The sequence below is a fragment of the Dendrobates tinctorius genome, unplaced genomic scaffold (genome assembly GCF_039654945.1).
Source record: "Dendrobates tinctorius isolate UK_male_01 unplaced genomic scaffold, ASM3965494v1 ptg000079l, whole genome shotgun sequence".
NCBI classification, from domain to species: Eukaryota; Metazoa; Chordata; class Amphibia; order Anura; family Dendrobatidae; genus Dendrobates; species Dendrobates tinctorius.
In genome coordinates this window covers 7856431-7875196 of record NW_027361747.1, presented here as the reverse complement: position 1 = coordinate 7875196, position 18766 = coordinate 7856431, and the positions used below count along the sequence as shown (strand labels likewise).

Below are 18766 nucleotides of genomic sequence, written 5' to 3'. Positions count from 1 at the left end.
TGTCATCTTCCTCTTGACAATACCCCATAGATTCTCTAAGGGGTTAAGATCAGGCAAGTTTGCTGGACAATCAAGCACAGTGATACTGTTGTTTTTAAACCAGGTATTGGTACTTTTGGCAGTGTGGACAGATGCCAAGTCCTGCTGTGGAATGGAATTTCCATCTCCGAAAAGCTTGTTGGCAGAGGGAAGCATGAAGTGCTCTAAAATTTCCTGATAGACGGCTGTGCTGACTTTGTCTTGATAAAACACAGTGGACCTACACCAGCAGATGACATGGCTGCCTAAACTATCACTGATTGTGGAAACTTCACACTAGACCTCAAGCAGCTTGGATTGTGGCCTCTCCACTCTTCCTCCAGACCCTGGGACCTTGATTTCCAAATGAAATGCAAAATTTACTTTCATCTGAAAACACCTTGGACCACTGAGCAACAGTCCAGTTCTTTTTCTCCTTGGCCCAGGCAAGACGCTTCTGGCGCTGTGTATTGGTCATGAGTGGTTTGACACAAGGAATGTGACACTTGTAGCCCATGTCCTGGATACGTCTGTGTGTGGTGACTCTTGAAGCAATGACTCCAGCAGCAGTCCACTCCTTGTGAATCTCCCCCAAATTTTTGAATGGCCTTTTCTTAACAATCCTTTCAAGGCTGCGGTTATCCCAGTTGCTTGTGCACCTTTTTCTATCACACTTTTTCCTTCCACTCAACTTTCCAATAATATGCTTCAATACAGCACTCTGTGAACAGCCAGCTTCTTTAGCTGACCTTTTGTGAGCTCATCAGTGCAATGTTTTTGCCTGATAAATCGGGGGAATCCATCTCTCTTCTTCCCTGCTTTTGAAGATGCTCCAGGCTGATATCTCACTGGGTAGGAGTCTCTGTCAGGTCAGTAGAGTGGGAAGTGGCACCTGACAACCTCCGCTTCCCTCTATGGAGGGCTCTTGGCTCCATGCTGCATCCTCTGGCCGCATTTCCATACCGTGCTCAGTAACTGTTCCAGCGTGGAACGCCTTTCTGGCGCCTTTTGATGATGCTTGCGGTCCAGGGTGGAACGCATTTCTGGTTTTGGCGGGTACCTCGGTTTTCGACGACACATTGTGCATTCCAGAATAGTCTGATCATGGAGGTTTATCCTGTTCACTCAGAGGCACCGTCCGAACAATAAGTTAACAACTTTGGCCCTACTGAACTCCCTAGTACAGCCAGGGAGTTTTTTAAATGTTGGGTTTCCTGTCTCTTAAGCTTAGGACACAGGAACCCCCTTAAAATCTGGCTCTTCTTCCTGCAATAAGCCAAGGAGATGTCTGGCATGTTACATTAAATTGCCAGAAGCACATAAGAAACAACTATGTTGCCTGCATAATGAAGATCCTTAAAGAGGAACAGTCGTCTTTTAAGGCAGACATGAGGTCAACGATCCAAGAAAAGGTCCAGAGTACGGTCTCGGGGCTCATACCATCCCAGATGGTTCAGAATACGCTCTGCCATAAGAGCTAGGTGGGAGATGGAGGAATCGTCAGAGGAAGAAACATATTCCTATTATTCTGATCAAGACCTAGAGGGCGAGGAAGATCCTTCCCAGATTCCCTCTCAAGAGAGGAAGAAATACCTTTTCTTGTCTGAAAATACTGACAATTTGTTACGGGCAGTGCTGAGTACCTGAGGATTGAAGATGCTCAAGTGGCGCACTCAGTGCATGACAAGATGTTTGGGAGACTGCGGACACAAAGAATTACTGTTTCCAGTCAACAAACACATAAAAGCGATGATCGTGGAAGATTGGAAGACACAAAAAAAATTCTCGTCAGGCCTAGAGATTTTAAGGCTCATCTCCCCTTTGATTTCAAGAAAGTCAAAACTTGGGAAGACATTCCAAAAATCGACGTTCCTATCGCTTAGAGTGGCAAAGAAAAGCTTAATACCCTTCAAGGATTCATCATGTCTACGAGATGCAATGTATAGAAAGGCTGAACGGCTACTGAGGAGGAGCTGGGAGGTGTCAGCCGCCATCATTAGAGCCAACATAGCCGCCACCTCGCTCCATGTGTCTTTGGATGGATGAGCTAACATCCCAATTAAAATCTAACCCCCTTAGAGAAGTGGATTTAGAGTCCCTACCTACGTTGAAGACGGCGACTCAGTTCATGGTTAATGCGTTGGCGGAATCTGAAGTTTGCAGCCAGAAGTAACATCTTGTCCAAATCGGTGAGGTGAGCTATCTGGATGAAAACATGGTCGGGGTATAGCCATTCTAAAAGTAAACTCTGCTCTATCCCGTTCTCAGATTACATGTCTTTGGGCCCGTACTAGACAAAATTCTAGAGAGAGCTTCTGATAACAAATAAAGGTTTCCTGAGGAAAGACCCAAGAGGTATTGGTCCTTTTGCAGACCCTGCCATCTCAGATAAGATTTCAAGGGAAAGGTTAAAACAAGATGGTGAAGATACCCCAAGGGAGGTAAAGGTACAGTTACCCAATTTACTTCAGGACCTCCAGGGAGACCCTAACAGAAGAGTAGTAGGGGGGGTGGTGGAGACTCCATTTTTTTCCAGAAGGGTGGGCATGCTCTCACAAGAAATCATTGGATTCTACAGACCATTGGGGTGGGTTACAAAATAGAATGTATAAAAATCCCCCATCCCTTCACAAAAGTACCGCTTTACCAGGTCCCCATTTCCTTAAAAAAACCCTGGAGAAATGTCAGGATCTACTTGAATCTGGGGCAATCTGTCCAGTACCACTCTCAGAAAAGGGAGAGGGATATTATTCCTTTATTTTCTCTATTCGCTTGTATACAAATCCGAAAGAGCAGCTCCTCCGGTCAACATTAAGACGTGTTCTACGCGGGCAATTTCCTTTTCCTGGGCCAAGGGCAGGAGCCTCGGTGGACCAGATCTTTAGAGTCGCAACCTGGTCTAGTTTGAGCACATTTAGCCTATGGAAGGAAACTCCTTCAGGCAGTAGGCCCGCCCTAGTATTTGTTTATCGGTTATTTCTCCTGTGTTGCTGTCTTGAGGGACGTTCTGGGAAAGTAGGATTTAGTCCTAGATGTAATTGTATTTACAGGAGTCTATTGTGAAGGCACCCCTACATTCCATTCCTTGTACTTCTGTGAAATTAACATTTGTGTAAGATTAAAAAAATAGAGTTGCGTTATCCTGGTGTGGTGATTGGTAAAACACTGGGGGGGGTTAACCCCTTATGTGTTTACTGTCCCTAGAGGATGAAAAAGACTACCGTGTGTGGTGTTATTGTGGACTCCTGGAAACAAAATTATCGGTAGGAATAATTCCTATTTTTCATCTTTTACAAAATAACAAAAATGGAAAATGGATTGATTCAAAAGTTTTTGGATATTTGTGTACTCAGATAACTTTCACCAAGGTTTCAAACCTTAATTAGCTTGTTAGGGTTATGGCTTGTTCACTATCCTTGTAAAGAAAGGTCAGGTGATGTAAATTTCCCAGCTTTATAAAAAAAACAGCCTCCTCTAACCTTGTGCCAAAAAACAGCAGCCATGGGTTCTTCTAAGCAGCTGCCTAGCACTCTGAAAATGGTGGAGGCCCATGAAGCAGAAGGCTGTAAAAAGATAGCTAAACATTTTCAAGATGCCTTTTCCTGAGTTTGAAATGTAATTAAGACATGGAAGTTAACAGGAACAGTGAAGGTCAAGATAAAGTCTGGAAGACCAAGCACAATTTCAGTGAGAGATGCTTGTAGACTTGCTAAAGAGGCAAAACACAACTGCCCACTTGACTGCAAAAGACCTTCAGAAAGATTTAGCAGACTCTGGAGTTGTGGTACATTGTTCTATTGTTGAGAGACACCAGCACAAATATGACCTTCATGGAAGAGTCATCAGACGAAAACCTCCTGTGCTCTCACCATATAATTCAGTGTCAGAAGTATGCAAAAGAACATCTAAACAAGCCTGATGCATTTTGGAAACATTTACTGTGGACCAATGATGTTAAAATAGAACTCTTTGGACACAGTGATCAAAGGTATGTGTGGAGAAAAAAAAGCACAATTTCAGGAAAAAAACATGTCAACCATTAAACATTGGGGTGGATCAATCATGCTTTGGGATTGTTTTGCAGCTAATGGGATAGGGAACATTTCACGGGTAGAGGGAAGAATGGATTCGATGAAATTTCAACACATTCTTGATGCAAGCATAACACCATCTGTAAAAAGTTGAAGTTGCCAAGAGGCTTCTATAAATGGATAATGAACACATGTCAAAATCCACAATAGTCTAACTCAAAAGGCGAAGCTGAAGATTTTACAATGGTCCTCACAGTCCCCTGAGCTGAACATCATTGAAAATCTGTGGCTAGACGTCACAATAGCATTGCATGCAAGATGACCCAGGAATCTCACAGAACTGGAAGAATTTTCGAAGGAAGAATGGGTTTGCATGTAAAGCACCATGGAATAAATGGCGCTATAATAATGAAAATCCCTCAAACGAGGATGAAGTCTTAGCTGACTTCAAAAAGCATTTACAAGCTGTGTTACTTTCAAAAGGGGTGCTTGTAGGTACTAACCATGCAGGGTGCTCACATTTTTCTTTCTGCCCATTGTCCTTTTTGTAATTGTTCAAATGTAAAAGATGAAGACATTTTTTTTTTTCTTTTTGCCTAAAATACAAAGGAAATTTGTCATTTTAAACTTCAGGCCTTTTTAGAGATAATCTTATCTTCTACTTGTTTAACTGTTAACAGTAACAGTAATTTTGACCAGTGGTGCCCAAACTTTTAGATGCCAATGTATGCATGTGAACAGAGCTAATAAATGGGTTTAGTAGAAAGTATGCGATAAGTTCACACTTTTTTTTTCTTCAGGCCTATATGGAGCTGGTCCACTCCGAAATTTGCTTGAATTAAATGCACAACAGAATGACCATATGCATTTCTATGTAAAAGAAAATAACTTGCTCTTAATATTTTCAGGTGTGTTGAGCATCTTTCACCAGCTTCAGGTTCCTAGAACATTGGTTAAAGTGGCTAAAATAAGTGGCCCAACCATTCTTCAGGCTTTTTTCCGCTTAAAGGACTTTCAATACATTACCATAGAAGTCAATTGGAAAGCTAAAAAGATATTCAAGAGACACCCAGGCATCCTTTTAATTGTTTTCTCTGAGTTTTTACTTAAAAGAAAAAAAAAAAAAAAAAAGGAATGATTTGCGTTTACAAAACTTTAGAGGAGTCATTCTCAAGCATGTTCTGCTTTAAAATTGGACATTTTTGGCCACCTGATAAAGATTTTGTGTGCACAAGCCCTTAGAACCAGTACCCAGAGTGGTGTACAGACCCCTGACCTCCATCAATTGGCAGCAGGTGTAAGGAGGGGTATTAAATATATACTGTATATTGTGGAAGGTTAGCTACAAGTGTTAGGAAAAAACATAGGTTCAGTTCAGAGTTGGTCAGTTTGACAGTAAAAATAAACTTGCACTCTGGAAGAGGTTTTTATCCAGGATATCTCGGTACTTGGCCGCATTCACGTTTCCTTCAATTGCAATCAGTTGTCCTGTCCCTGCAGATGAAAAACACCCCCATAGCATGATGATGCCACCACCATGTTTCACTGTTGGGATTGTATTGGACAGGTGAAGAGCAGTGCTTGGTTTTCTCCACACATTCCACTTAGAATTATCACCAAAAAGTTCTATCTTCATCTCATCAGACCATAGAATCTTATGTCTTGTAGTCTGGGAGTCCTTCATGTGTTTTTTTAGCAAACTCTATGTGGGCTTTCATATGTCTGGCACTGAGTAGAGGCTTCTGTCGGGCCACTCTGCCATAAAGGCCTGACTGGTGAAGGGCTGCAGTGATAGTTGACTTTGTGGAACTTTCTTCCATCTCCCTACTGTATCTGTGGAGCTCAGCCACAGTGATCTTGGGGTTCTTCTTTACCTCTCTCACCAAGGCTCTTCTCCCACGACTGCTCAGTTTGGCTGGACGGCCAGGTCTAGGAAGACTTCTGGTGGTCCCAAACTTCTTCCATTTAAGGATTATGGAGGCCACTGTGCTCTTAGGAACCTTGACTACTGAAGAAATTCTTTTGTAACCTTGTCCAGATCTGTGCCTTGCCACTATTCTGTCTCTGAGCTCCTTGGCCAGTTCCTTTGACCTCATGATTCTCATTTGGTCTGACATGCACTATGAGGTCTTATATAGACAGGTGTGTGCCTTTACAAATCAAGTCCTATCAGTTTAATTAAACACAGCTGGACTCCAATGAAGGAGTAGAACCATCTCAAGGAGGATCACAAGGAAATGGACAGCATGTGAATTAAATATGAGTGTTTGAGCAAAGGGTCTGAATACTAATAATAATGTGATATTTCTGTTTTTCTTTGTTAATAAATTTGCAAAAAATTTCTACATTTTGTGTTTTTAATGATGGGGTGCAGAGTGTACATTAATGAGAGAATTTTTTGGGGGGGAATTTACCAAATGGCTGCAATGAAACAGTGAAAAATTTAAAGGGGTCTGAATACTTTCCGTACCCACAGTAGCATACATCCGCTCTTGTAGGGGTTCTTTCCAAATATCTATGTTTATTATTTTGCACAAAACTTAACCACAATGATAAATGACAAAGAATGAAAAAAATGTTTCCCAGGTGATTTTAGTACCTGGCATTGATTCCGGTCTGGCCAGCACCGCTCCTGCTCTCTCCATAAATCCAGTGATCATATGTTCGTTGGGTCTGGAGGAGGAAGCATGGTCACTGCAACTGTATCCTAATCCATATACACAGGCACTGGTTTTCTGAGAAGTCTGGCTTTGTCCGGCAGCTCCCCACCATCCAAGCTGCTCGATATTGTGCCAGTTGCTTAGGTTGCAGTGATGTTTTAGAGCGACAGTGCAGGGATAAGTGTGGAACGCCTGGATCTATATGGTTATGGGCAGTCCAGAAGCAGTGAAGGCAGGAATAAAGTGGAAGTTGGCACCATTAAATGGGTTTACTATTAGATTTGTGGCATATTAAACTGCACATCATTGGCAGAAATCCAAGGTTCCGTTTCAGATTTTTGCCACAGATACTATTGCAAATCTGCACTGAATGCTTCATCCTCAGATTCCACTGCGTGAACATGCCCTAAAAGCCAGGCTTTTATTTTTTTTTCTTCTCAGTAAGCGTAGAACATCAACCGTACGTGGGCACATAATTTTACTTTAAATGTGTTTGCAAACATTTAAAAAGAATAAACTTCTGTAAGTTGCAGCGCAAAAAGATCTTAAAAAAAAAAATAAACCAAAAGCAAAGCTGCATAAACGAAATATGTAACTTCATCCAAATAAGCATTCAGTCATAGCACTAGTGATGTATCCCGTACAAGGAGAATATTCCATTCCCCAATAAGATGCAGTAGCTGTGTGTTATTTCTGGTGAGTTCACACTTTTTTTGCTTCTTACGACGATCAGGCTGTGTGCCCACGTTGCGTTTTTTAAGCGTTTTTGCCGCGGCGGAAACGCTTAAAAAAAAACGCTAATAAAACGCATTCCCATGCAATCCTATGGGATTCCGCAGTTTGCTGTGCCCATGCTGCGGATTTTTCCGCTGCAGAATCGCATAGTGGTAAAATCCGCAGCATGTCAATTAAATCTGCGGAATCGCAGCGATTCCGCCGCCATAGGATTGCATTGAAACCCTCACTTTACGCATGTGGCTATGCCAACCATGCGTAAAGTGAGCGCTTCATGTGCGGATGGTACCCATGGTCTGGAACAGAGGAGACTGTCCATGTCCTGGGTACCATATTCCTGTAAAAAATAGAGTTAAAATAAAAAATAGGGATATACTTACTCTGTCGGCTCCCGGCCCTCAGCCACTCTGCCGGCAACTTCCGTTCTCAGGGATGCCTTGCGCGAATGACCTCTGATGACGTAGAGGTAATTCGGACAATTCTGCAGCATTTCTGCAACGTGGGCACTTGGCCTCATTGTCAGATCTATTATAATCTTTCGTGGTGATGCAGGGTTTCCTCATTCAGCCTGTCAGTCATCATTACATTTAAAATGTAGATATTTGGGATTTTTGCTGGATGTATTCAAGTAAAGAATCTTTTTTTTTTTTTTTTCTTTTTTTCTTGTATTTACAGACTTCTAACGAATTAAGTGGATTAAATCCAGAATATCAAGAAATGATAATAAAGTGCATAAAAAGTAGGAAACCTGAAATTATAGAAGCCTTAGTGGAGAAGGTGTGTGCTATGTCATCTTCTTACCTGCAAGATTTTGACTGGCAGCTAAAGGTACGTGCTGCTGTTCAGCGTTACAGACTGGTTGCTATATTTACCCCTTCTCCCCCGAGCCTGGACCCCGCCAAATTTTACAACTCTGACCAGTGTCCCTTTATGTGGTAAGAACTCTGGAACGCTTCCACGGTTCCCACTGATTGAGATTTTTTTCGTGGCATATTGTGTTTCATGATGATAGTAAAATATGTTCACTATAATCTTTTAATTTTCAAACTATTAATTTTTATGACCTTAAATTAGAGAGTTATGTCACACAAAATAGTTAATAAATAACATTACCCACATGTCTACTTTACATGTGCATCATTTTTTAATTAAATGTTTATTTGTTGGGAAGTTGGAGGGGTTAAAAGTTGATCAGCAATTTCATTTTTTTTTTCTCAACAGAATTTGCAAACTTATTTTTTAGGGACCACCTCTCACTTGATGTGGCTGAGGGGCCTATATGATAAAAAAAAATACCCAAAAGTGACACCATTCTAAAAACTGCACCCCCTCAAGATGCGCAAAACCACATTCAAGAAGTTTCTTAACCCTTCAGGTGCTTCAGATATTGAAGCAATGTGAAAAGAAAATATAAAATTTTACTTTTTCCCACAAAAATGTTACTTCGTACCCAAATGTATCATTTTCATAAGAATAACAGGAGAAAATGTCCCATACACTTTGTCCAATTTCTCCTGAGTATACTGATAACCCATATGTGGTGGTGGACAATTTTATAACGTTGAGCCTTGAAAATAAAAATAAAAAAATCACATTTTTTCCACACAATTGTTGCTTTAGCACCTTTTTTGGTTTATTTTTACAAGGGTAACAGGAGAAAATGGACTGTACAATTTGTTGTGTAATTTCTCCGGCGTACACCGATACCCAATATGTGGGGGAATACACAGTGCAAAGCTCAAGATGAAGAGGTGCCATATTGGAGTGCAGATTTTGCTGGAATGGTTTGAGGGTGTCATGTCACATTGGCATAGCCCCTGAGGTGCCAGCAATTTTTTCTGAGTACACTAATACCACAGATGACAGACCTGAGTCGAGACTTGCTTTTTTTTGTGGATAACATTTGGGATCACATTTATCCTGTGCTCTGTGCTGAGAACTTACTTCCGGGCTTCCATCTAAAGGGTCGTTAATGACGTGTAGAATTTCTACTTCCAATAGGTGGCACTAGAGTTCAAGTCCTCTTCCTCACTGAAGGGAAAATTTGCACCTATAATGTCTGAGTGACGTAATTCTGGTGCCACGCTCAACAGGTCCATTCACTATAACGAGGAAGCAGAGTTAGGCCGGGGTCACACTAACCGACACAAAATACGGTCTGTAGTTTACAGGCATAATACGGATGAATGACCCCTAAATAGTGCTCCGTATGTCATCCGTAAGCAAGGTGTGGTCGCATATTTTGCTCATGTAAGCATCCGTATGCTGAGATTTTCTCACCGGCTTGCAAAATGGACATATAATGGAGCCCTATGACAGGTTTTATAACACAAAAGAAAGAATAGATATAGACACAAAGAATACATATATATATACACATGTCATTGAGATAATATGTATATATATTTCACAGAGTTCTTCATAGCAGAATAGCCGCTAATTCAATTGCCGGCTTTTGTGAAATCATTCCCCAACAAGACATGAAATGACACATGGTTTACATACAGTAAACCATTTCATTTCATGTTTTTTTTGTATGTCTTTCATTAGTAATTAGATGAGGGTTGATGTGTAAAATTTGGGAGGTGTAGGTATTAATTTAAGGGGTTAATTCGTTGTAAAAAAAATGTGTGGACTCCTGCGGTAATTTGTCAATGCGGGAGCCCACACATTTTTTTTACAACGAATTAACCCCTTAAATTAACACCACCACCTCCCAAATTTTACACATCAACCCTCATCTAATTACTAATTAAAGACATACAAAAAAAAAAACATGAAATGGTTTACTGTATGTAAACCATGTGTCATTTCATGTCGGGTTGGGGAATGATTTCACAAAAGCCGGCAACTGAATTAGCGGCTATTCTGCTATGAAGAACTCTGTGAAATATAAATACATATATATGTGTCTCAATGACGTGTGTGTGTATACATATATTATTTATATATATATATATATATATATAAATATATAAATAATTTATTATGTATGTATTCTATGTGTCTATATCTATTCTTTCGTTTGTGTTATAAAACCTGTCAGTGTGATTTTACTGTATCGTGCACTGAATTGCCGGCTTTTCTAAAGGACACCGGGTGCGTATTTCTCGCAAGTCACACATCTGGTCCGTGTGTAATGCGTATTTTTAGCGCACCCATAGACTTGCATTGGCGTACTACGGGCGTAGTACGCTGACAATCGCAGCATGCTGCGATTGGCACGGACCATAGAATACAGACGAGAAATATACGGATGATGGGAGCTTCCCCATACAGAATGATTGGTCCGTGTTTAATGCGTGCTTTTAACACCACTCACTCGTCCGTATTCCTCTCTAGTGTGACCCCGGCCTTACTCTGTACTCCATCTGGCCTCTGTGTTTCTTTTCAGAGGAGCAGAAAACTGTAGCCGACTGCGCTTTTGCACACCTAAAAAGGCGGTGCCCTCATCTACCATTTTATACGGAATCTTCCGCCCGGAATCCCATCTGAATCACATATTTGACAGATTTACATACAATCCCCGGTGTAAGCACTCAGCTCAGAGCGCAGGATAAATGAGAGCCAAGCCTTACTGCCAATTTTGGGAGAAGAATGAACAAATCAGCAGGTGATGAATTGGATTTATATATTTTTTTATGCCATTCCTTGTGAGGTACAAGTGATTAGACTACTTTTTATTCTTCGGGTTGGTGCGATTACAGCAATACCAGATTTATAGTGTGGTTTTTTTTTTTTTTTTGTCTTTTTTTTTTATTTTATTTTGCTGCAGTCACATACAAAAACATGCTTTTTCTACACAAAAAAAATAAATTTTGCATCGCCATATTTTGACAGCTGTAATTTTCAGACAGTCATTTGATGGCTTGTTTATTGCGGGATGAGTTGACGTTTTTATTGGTACCATTTTCAGGCATATGACATTTTTCTATCGCTTTCTATCACAATTTATGGGAGCCAGAAACAGCAAAGGCCTGCAATTGATGAACTTTATTTTTTTTAATGCTGTTCAGTGTGGTAAAATTGATAAGTCAGCTTTGTTCGGTCAGTACAATTACAGCGATAACATACCGTATTTATTTCATTTTTTTGCGTTTTGCTGCGTTAACACAATAAAAGCTTTTATAGAGATAAAGAATTTTTTTTTTTTTGCAACGCTGTGTTCTGCAGCTATATGTTTTTTTTTTTTTTTACATTTCTCAGCTCATGGAGTTGTATGGCGGCTAGTTTTTTGCGGGATGAGATTACACATTCAGCTATGTCAATTTAATTTACATTCTACTTTTTGATCTCGTATTATTCCAATTTTTGGGGGGGCAGTATGATGAATAAGCTTAGTGCGTGTGTGTGGTTTTTTTTAATTTTTTTTTTTCTTGTGACAGTTTTCCTAGATCGAGTCGCTCCAGACACAGCAGTAGCAAATATGTATTGTGGTTTTTTTTTGTTTTTTTTTTTTTGTCTTTACATAAAAAAACATTTTTCTTTCTTCCATTGGACTTAACTTTTATTTCTCTGCTCAGTGGTCTCATGTCATGCAATACACATGTACTGGAATGCATGAGGTCTGTCAGGTTTACACTGACAGACCGCCTGTTAGACCCTACTGCTGGCTGGGTCTAACAGGCCCCCGTAGCTAACAGACCCGGAGGTCATCGTTTCACCTCTGGCTGCCATGACCCCCATGATCATGACGCTGGAGTGCCAGAGGGGTGAGGGAAGGAGCCTATTCCCTCTAAGAATCTTCTAAAAACAGTGATCACTGCATCTAGAAGGTAACGCATTAACCTCAATCGGGTTCTGATGTCGCCGGTGAGGAACAAGCGTTCTGCACTGGAATCCCGGCGCATAGAGGTAGTGCTGCAAAACCACTGACCGTAATCAAACATCGCCGCTGTGTAAAACCCAGCAAGCGTCAACGTTTATCTACTGTTGGTGGTGTAGAAGCAGTTAAAAGAACTTAAAAAAAAAAAAAAAAACCCAGTGCCACACTTGTTCATGGTTGTGTATATTATTGCAGCTCGGCTCTATTGAAATGTATAGAGCTGTGCTTCATTGCCACACGCAACCTGTGCCAGCTGTGGTGCTGTTTTTGGAAGAGGGCAGCCATGTATTATTATTATTATTATTATTATTATTATTATTATTATTATTATTATATATTTTTTTTTTTTTTTTTTAACTCCTGTGCTACCCTTCAACACTTGTAAAATGTAGGCCAAGTCTGGCAAAATGGTAGCTAAATGAGGAAATAACATGTATGGATTATTATTTATTTATATAGCACCATTAATTCCATGGTGCTGTGCATGAGAATAGGTTGCATACAAAGTTATAGATATCGTTTAAAGTAAACAAATTAATGATGACAGACTGGTACAGCGGGGAGAGGACCCTGTCCTTGCGGACTTACATTCTACGGGATAATGGGGAAGAGACAGAAGGTTATGGACCGCTCCCGGCACTTTAACCCCCGGAACACTGCGATCAAACAAGATGGCAGTGTTCCGATGCCGGCAGAAGGCCTGATGGCCCCTCTGCCTTTTGGATCGGAGACCCCATGGCATGACGCGGGGTCCCGATTGCTCCCATGGTAACCCGATGTCGTCATGCGCAGTGCATGTCAGGAAGTTTCTCAGGTCAGTGTGCTGAAAGTGCAGTGATGACAGCTTATATGGTATGCAAATGCTGCTTCATCTGCATGCCGCATAAGCGATCAGCCTGCACAAAATGAGGGTCCCATAGTGGGACAAAGTATAAAAGGTAGAATAATGTAAAAAAATTTTTTTTAAAGAATTGTAAAAATATTTAAAAAATATGAAAAAATCAATTTTTCTATCAATAAGTAAATATTTGAATTAAAATTTAAACAGTAAAAGTACACATGTTTAGTATCGCTGCGTCCGTAACGTCTGACCTATAAAACTGTCCCACTAGTTAACCCCTTTAGTGAATATCATTAAAAAAAGGCAAAAAAACAATGCTTTATCATGCCGCCAAACAAAAAGTGGAATAACACGCAATCAAAAAGACGGATATAAATAAACTAGATGTGTGCCCGATGCTATCGCATCGGGAGGGCAGTAACATCACGATGGGGGCACCTTTGTGGCGCTGGGGGTGGCGGCCCACCCACTTCCGTGCAGTCACAACCGGCTGGAAAGACTGTTTTGCGGCCTGTGCTGGAGATGTTTTGCGGAGCCACCGCTGCACCCACTCTCCAGCACAGGCCTCAAGCCGCGGTCTTTCCTGCCGGCTGTGACTGCACGGAGGTGGGTGAGCAGGCAGCGGAGGGATTCGGCGCGTGTAGTCAGGCGGTGGGTCCTGGCAGAGGTCCGGCGGCGGCATCCCTCTCATTACTCCCCCCTCTTTACACCCTCTCATTATACCCCCTTCTTTACATACCTCTTGTTATATCCCCTCATTGCACCCCTTTCACAGCCTCATGATTGCAGAGGCGGCTGGGATCTGAGCGGCAGCTGGGATCCAAGCAGCGGCCGGGATCCCAGCGGTGGTCGGGATCGCAGTGGCCTTCGTGATCGCAGCGGCAGCCGGGATCCCAGCAGTGCTTGGGATCGCAGCGGTGGCCTGGATCCGAGCGGCATCACTTGGGTGTTCCAAAATGGTGGTAGGCGTACTTCCGGTGCGGCGTAGTGGATTGTGGGATTCAGGGACATCCAGACGGAAGTGGATGACAGACAATTTAAGGCAATTATATATATAGATGTGGTACCGCTGTAAAGTCATCTTGCCCCACAAAAAACAAGCCGCCATATAGCTCCATCAACAGAAAAATAAAAAATTATAGCTCTCATAATAAACCGATGCAAAAATAATTATTTTCTCCTTCGCCTCATTGGGGGACACAGGACTGTGGGTGTATGGTACTACTGCTAGGAGGCTGACAGTAAGTGAATGGAAAAAAAGGTTCGCTCCTCCGCAGTATACACCCTCGCCCCAATTGCAGGCAAAACCAGTTTGGTGCAAAAGCAGTAGGAGATCAAAAAGAAGACAAAATCAACCTTAATGCAGGTAACAACATGTCTAGAAAACCCACCTACTATCAAAAATACATATTAGTAAGCAAAAAAAAAAAAGAGGGTGGGTGCTGTGTCCCCCAATGAGCGTCTCGGGGGGAAAAGGATTTTAGGTGAGTACCACAAAAATCCCTGTTTCTCCTTCGCCTCATTGGGGACACTTGACTGTGGGACGTCCTAAAGCATCTCCTGGGCGGGAAGTCGACTCACTGGTCTAAGCTACACGCACCTCCTCTCTAAAGGTGCGCCACCGCTGCTTGGAGAATTCTTCTACCCAGGCTGACTCGCGTCCGCTGAAGCCTGAGTATGGATATTGTAGTGCTTGGAGAATATGTGCAGACTGGACCAGGTTGCCGCCTTGCAGACCTGTTCTTCCGAGTAGAGTGTGCTCTGATCCCTGCTGGAACAGGTGCGCCTCTGATGCGGTAAGACTCCTGAATAGTCAAATAAATCCACCTGGCTATGGTCGATCTTGAGGCGAGTCCCTTCCTGCGACCCTCGGGGAGCACGAACAGCGTGTCTGACTGCCGAAAGGGTGCCGTCTGTGACACGTACCTCTTGATAGCTCTTACCAGGTCCAACGTATGAAGAGCCTTTTCCACACGGTGTTCCGGTGCTGGACAAAAAGAGGGCAAGACAATATCCTCATTAATGTGAAACGAGGAAGCGACCTTCGGCAGAAAAGGAGGAGCTGGTCTGAGAACCATCTTATTCTTGTGGAAAATCAGAAAAGGGGCTTGACAGGATAGAGCTGCCAGCTCCGAGACCCGCCTGATTGATGTTATAGCTACGAGGAACACTACCTTCCAGGATACGTATGACAGAGACATCCTGTAGCCGTTCAAATGGAGCTTCCTGCAGAATGCTTAGGACCAGGTTAAGGTCTCAGGCGTCCAGAGGGGCCCTATAGGGAGGTACCCTGTATGAAGGTCTTTACCTGCAGATTGGTAGCAATCCTGCGCTGGAACAGGACGGATAAGGCCGATATCTGTCTCCTTTTCTCGGAGAAAAGGATTTTACGGTGAGTACCACAAAAATACCTGGTTTTTAATCTGTAATAGTTTTTATTGTATAGAAGCACCAAAACCTGAAAAAAACATATAAATAAGGTATCACTGTAATCGTACTGACCCGAAGAATAAAACCACTTTGTCAATTTTACCATACACGGAATGGTATACACCCCCCCCCCCCACAAAAGAAATTCATGAATTGCTGGTTTTTGTTCATTCTGCCTCTCAAACATTGGTATAAAAAGCGATTTAAAAAAAAAAAAAAAAAAAGTCATGTGCCCGAAAATGGTACCAATAAAATCGTCCGCTCATCCCGCAAAAAAACAAGACCTCACATGACTGTGTGGGCCAAAATATGGAAAAATTATAGCTCTCAAAATGTGATGATGCAAAAACTATTTTATTTTTTGCAATAAAAAGCATCTATTAGTGTGTGACAGCTGCCAAACATAAAAACCTGCTATAAAAACCCGCTATAAATAGTAAATCAAGTTTCACACTACCGTTCTCGGGCGCAGGGCCGCCGCTTAGCTCCGCCCTGGCCACGCCCCTCCGGTCAGCTCCTAGGATCGCATGACACTGCATGCGATCAGCGTACTGTATATTTAGCGTTGGGTACGCTGACCGTGCGCTGGTCTGATTTTGCTGGCGCTGCACCCTTTTGGCTCTGCGCCCAGCGCACAAAAACACGCTGCTACATTTTTGTGCGCTGGGCGCAGCGCCAGCAAAATCAGACCAGCGTACCCAGCGCTAAATATACGGTACGCTGATCGCATGCAGCGTCATGCGATCCTAGGAAGAGCTGACCGGAGGGGGTGCAGCTGGGGGCGGAGTTAAGCGGCGGCCATGCGCTGCACCCGAGAACTAGTGTGAAACTAGCTTTAGGGAAAAATTAAAAAAAAATGTATTTATTTCCATTTTCCCATTAGGGTTGGGGCTAAAGTTAGGATTACGGTTGGGATTAGGGTTAGGGGTGTGTTAGGGTTAGGTTTGTGGTTAGAGTGTGTTGCGGTTAGGGTTGAAGTTAGAATTGGGGGGTTTCCAGTGTTTAGCCACATCAGGGGCTCTCCAAACACGACATGGCGTCTGTTCTCAGTTCCAGCCAATTTTGCGTTGAAAAGTCCAATGGCGCTCCTTCCCTTCCGAGCTCTGCCATGCGCCCAAACAGTAGTTTGCCCCCACATATGGGGTATCGGCATACTCGGGACCAATTGCACAACAACTTTCGGGGTCCAATTTCTCCTGTTAGCCTTGGGAAAATAAAAAATTGGGGGCGAAAATATCATTTTTGTGAAGAAAAAAAAAAAAAAAAAAGATTTTTATATTTACGGCTCTACATTATAAACTTCTGTGAAGCACTTGGGGGTTCAAAGTGCTCACCACACATCTAGATAAGTTCCTTAGGGGGCCTACTTTCCAATATGGTGTCACTTGTGGGGTGATTCCACCGTTTAGGTACATCAGGGGCTCTCCAAACGTGACATGGTGTCCGATCTCAATTCCAGCCAATTTTACATTGAAAAGTCAAACGGCGCTCCTTCCCTTCTGAGCTCTGCCCGCGCCCAAACAGTGGTTTACCTGCATATATGGGGTATCGGCATAATCAGGACAAATTGTACAACTTTTGTTGTCCAATTTCTCCTGTTTCTCTTGGTAAAATAAAACAAATTGGATCTGAAGTAAATTTTAGTTAAATGTTCTTTTTTTTTTTTTAAAACATTCCAGAAATTACTGTGAAGCACCTGAAGGATTAATAAACTTCTTGTATGTGATTTTGACCACCTTGAGGGGTGCAGGTTTTAGCATGGTGTCACTTGGGTATTTTCTATTATATAGACCCCCTCAAAGTGACTTCAAATATGATGTGGACCCTAAAAAGAAATGGTGTTGTAAACATGAGAAATCGCTGGTTTAACCCTTATAAATTCCTATTAAAAAAAATTTTGGTTCCAAAATTGTGCTGATGTAAAGTAGACATGTGGGAAATGTTACTTATTAAGTATTTTGTGTGACACATCTGTGATTTAAGGGCATGAAAATACAAATTTGGAAAATTGCGAAATGTTTGCCAAATTTCCGTTTTTTGTTTTTTTTTCCACAAACGCAAGTCATACAAAGAGATTTTACCACTATCATGAAGTACAATATGTCACAAGAAAACAATGTCAGAATCACTGGGATCCAAGGAAGTGTTCCAGAGTTATTACCTCATAAAGGGACAGTGGTCAGAATTGTGAAAATTGGCTTGGTCATTAACATGCAAACTACCCTTGGGGGTTAAGGGGTTAATAATGTATAGCGTTTTTATTGTGAAATTTGGTGACGTCCCCTTTAAGCGTAAAAAGGGTTGACGACAAAAATCGTGTTCAGAAGTAATTGTAAGCGCGTATCGCTGACGTACAGGCATATGGCTTGCTTCCACCCGCCTCTCTCGATAATAGCCCTGTCCATGATCCCAGTACAGGTTTTTGAGCTGCACGTCAGGGGTTAATGTCTGGAGCTCAGTGCAGGTTTTGACCTGCACACCTGGGGTTAATGATTGTGGCCTCTTTTTGGTTCTGGGAGAGCTTCTTAAACCCCTGGGAAGCTTCAATCCCTGCCAGTTATGCTTTTGCCTTTGGCCGAGTGTGGTGACCCCTGTGTGCCTGTTTGTTGTTATAGCTTGTTTCTATGGTTCTGACCCGGTTCTGTTTCCCATTGTGAGTTTGCCTGTTGATTCTGTACTGCGCTATCCTCTCTGTGTCTGACTCGTTGCCTGTTATCTGACTACTCTCTGCTCGCCCCTCTTGTACCTTGCAGCTATATCTGTGTGTGATTCATTGGCTACATCCTGACTATCCTCCCTGTCTATGCCCCTTGGTAACATTGTCTCGCAGTTACCCTGCTAGTCGTTCTCTTGCTGCTCCTAGCTCTCTGGAGTTTAGGCCACGCCCCTAGGAGTCACGTGCTTCAGGTCCTGCGGGTCTGAAGTACTCACCTACTCGGCTGCTGCCCGCTCCACCAGTATCTTTGGGCACAGTTCGCTTTACTCAGGACTCGCGCACTGGCTCAGTGAGCAAGTTCAGTGCGGTGTTCCTGACAAGCCCCAAGTAATTACACAGATAGCCGGGGTCTTGTGTGGACTTCGAGGCCTTTACACCTGCAAAATGCAATTTATATTAAATGTGCGCTTACAAAAAGAATAATCATTAAGCTAAATTGAAAACAGCATGCACAACACATTGAATCATACAGAGATGAACCACGGCACCTCTCGCTTCTTTGAAGGCAAT

The 18766-nt window shown here is 42.4% G+C and overlaps 1 protein-coding gene across 3 annotated transcripts in view; it reads left to right on the top strand.

The window, feature by feature from the left end:
- COMMD8 (COMM domain containing 8) overlaps positions 1-18766 on the top strand; it is a 48967-nt gene that overhangs the window by 13478 nt on the left and 16723 nt on the right. For all 3 annotated transcript variants that reach the window (XM_073583460.1, XM_073583459.1, XM_073583461.1), the window contains exon 3: positions 8120-8272. In XM_073583460.1, the coding sequence (XP_073439561.1) occupies positions 8120-8272 (153 nt within the window). The remainder of the gene's footprint in view (positions 1-8119; positions 8273-18766) is intronic.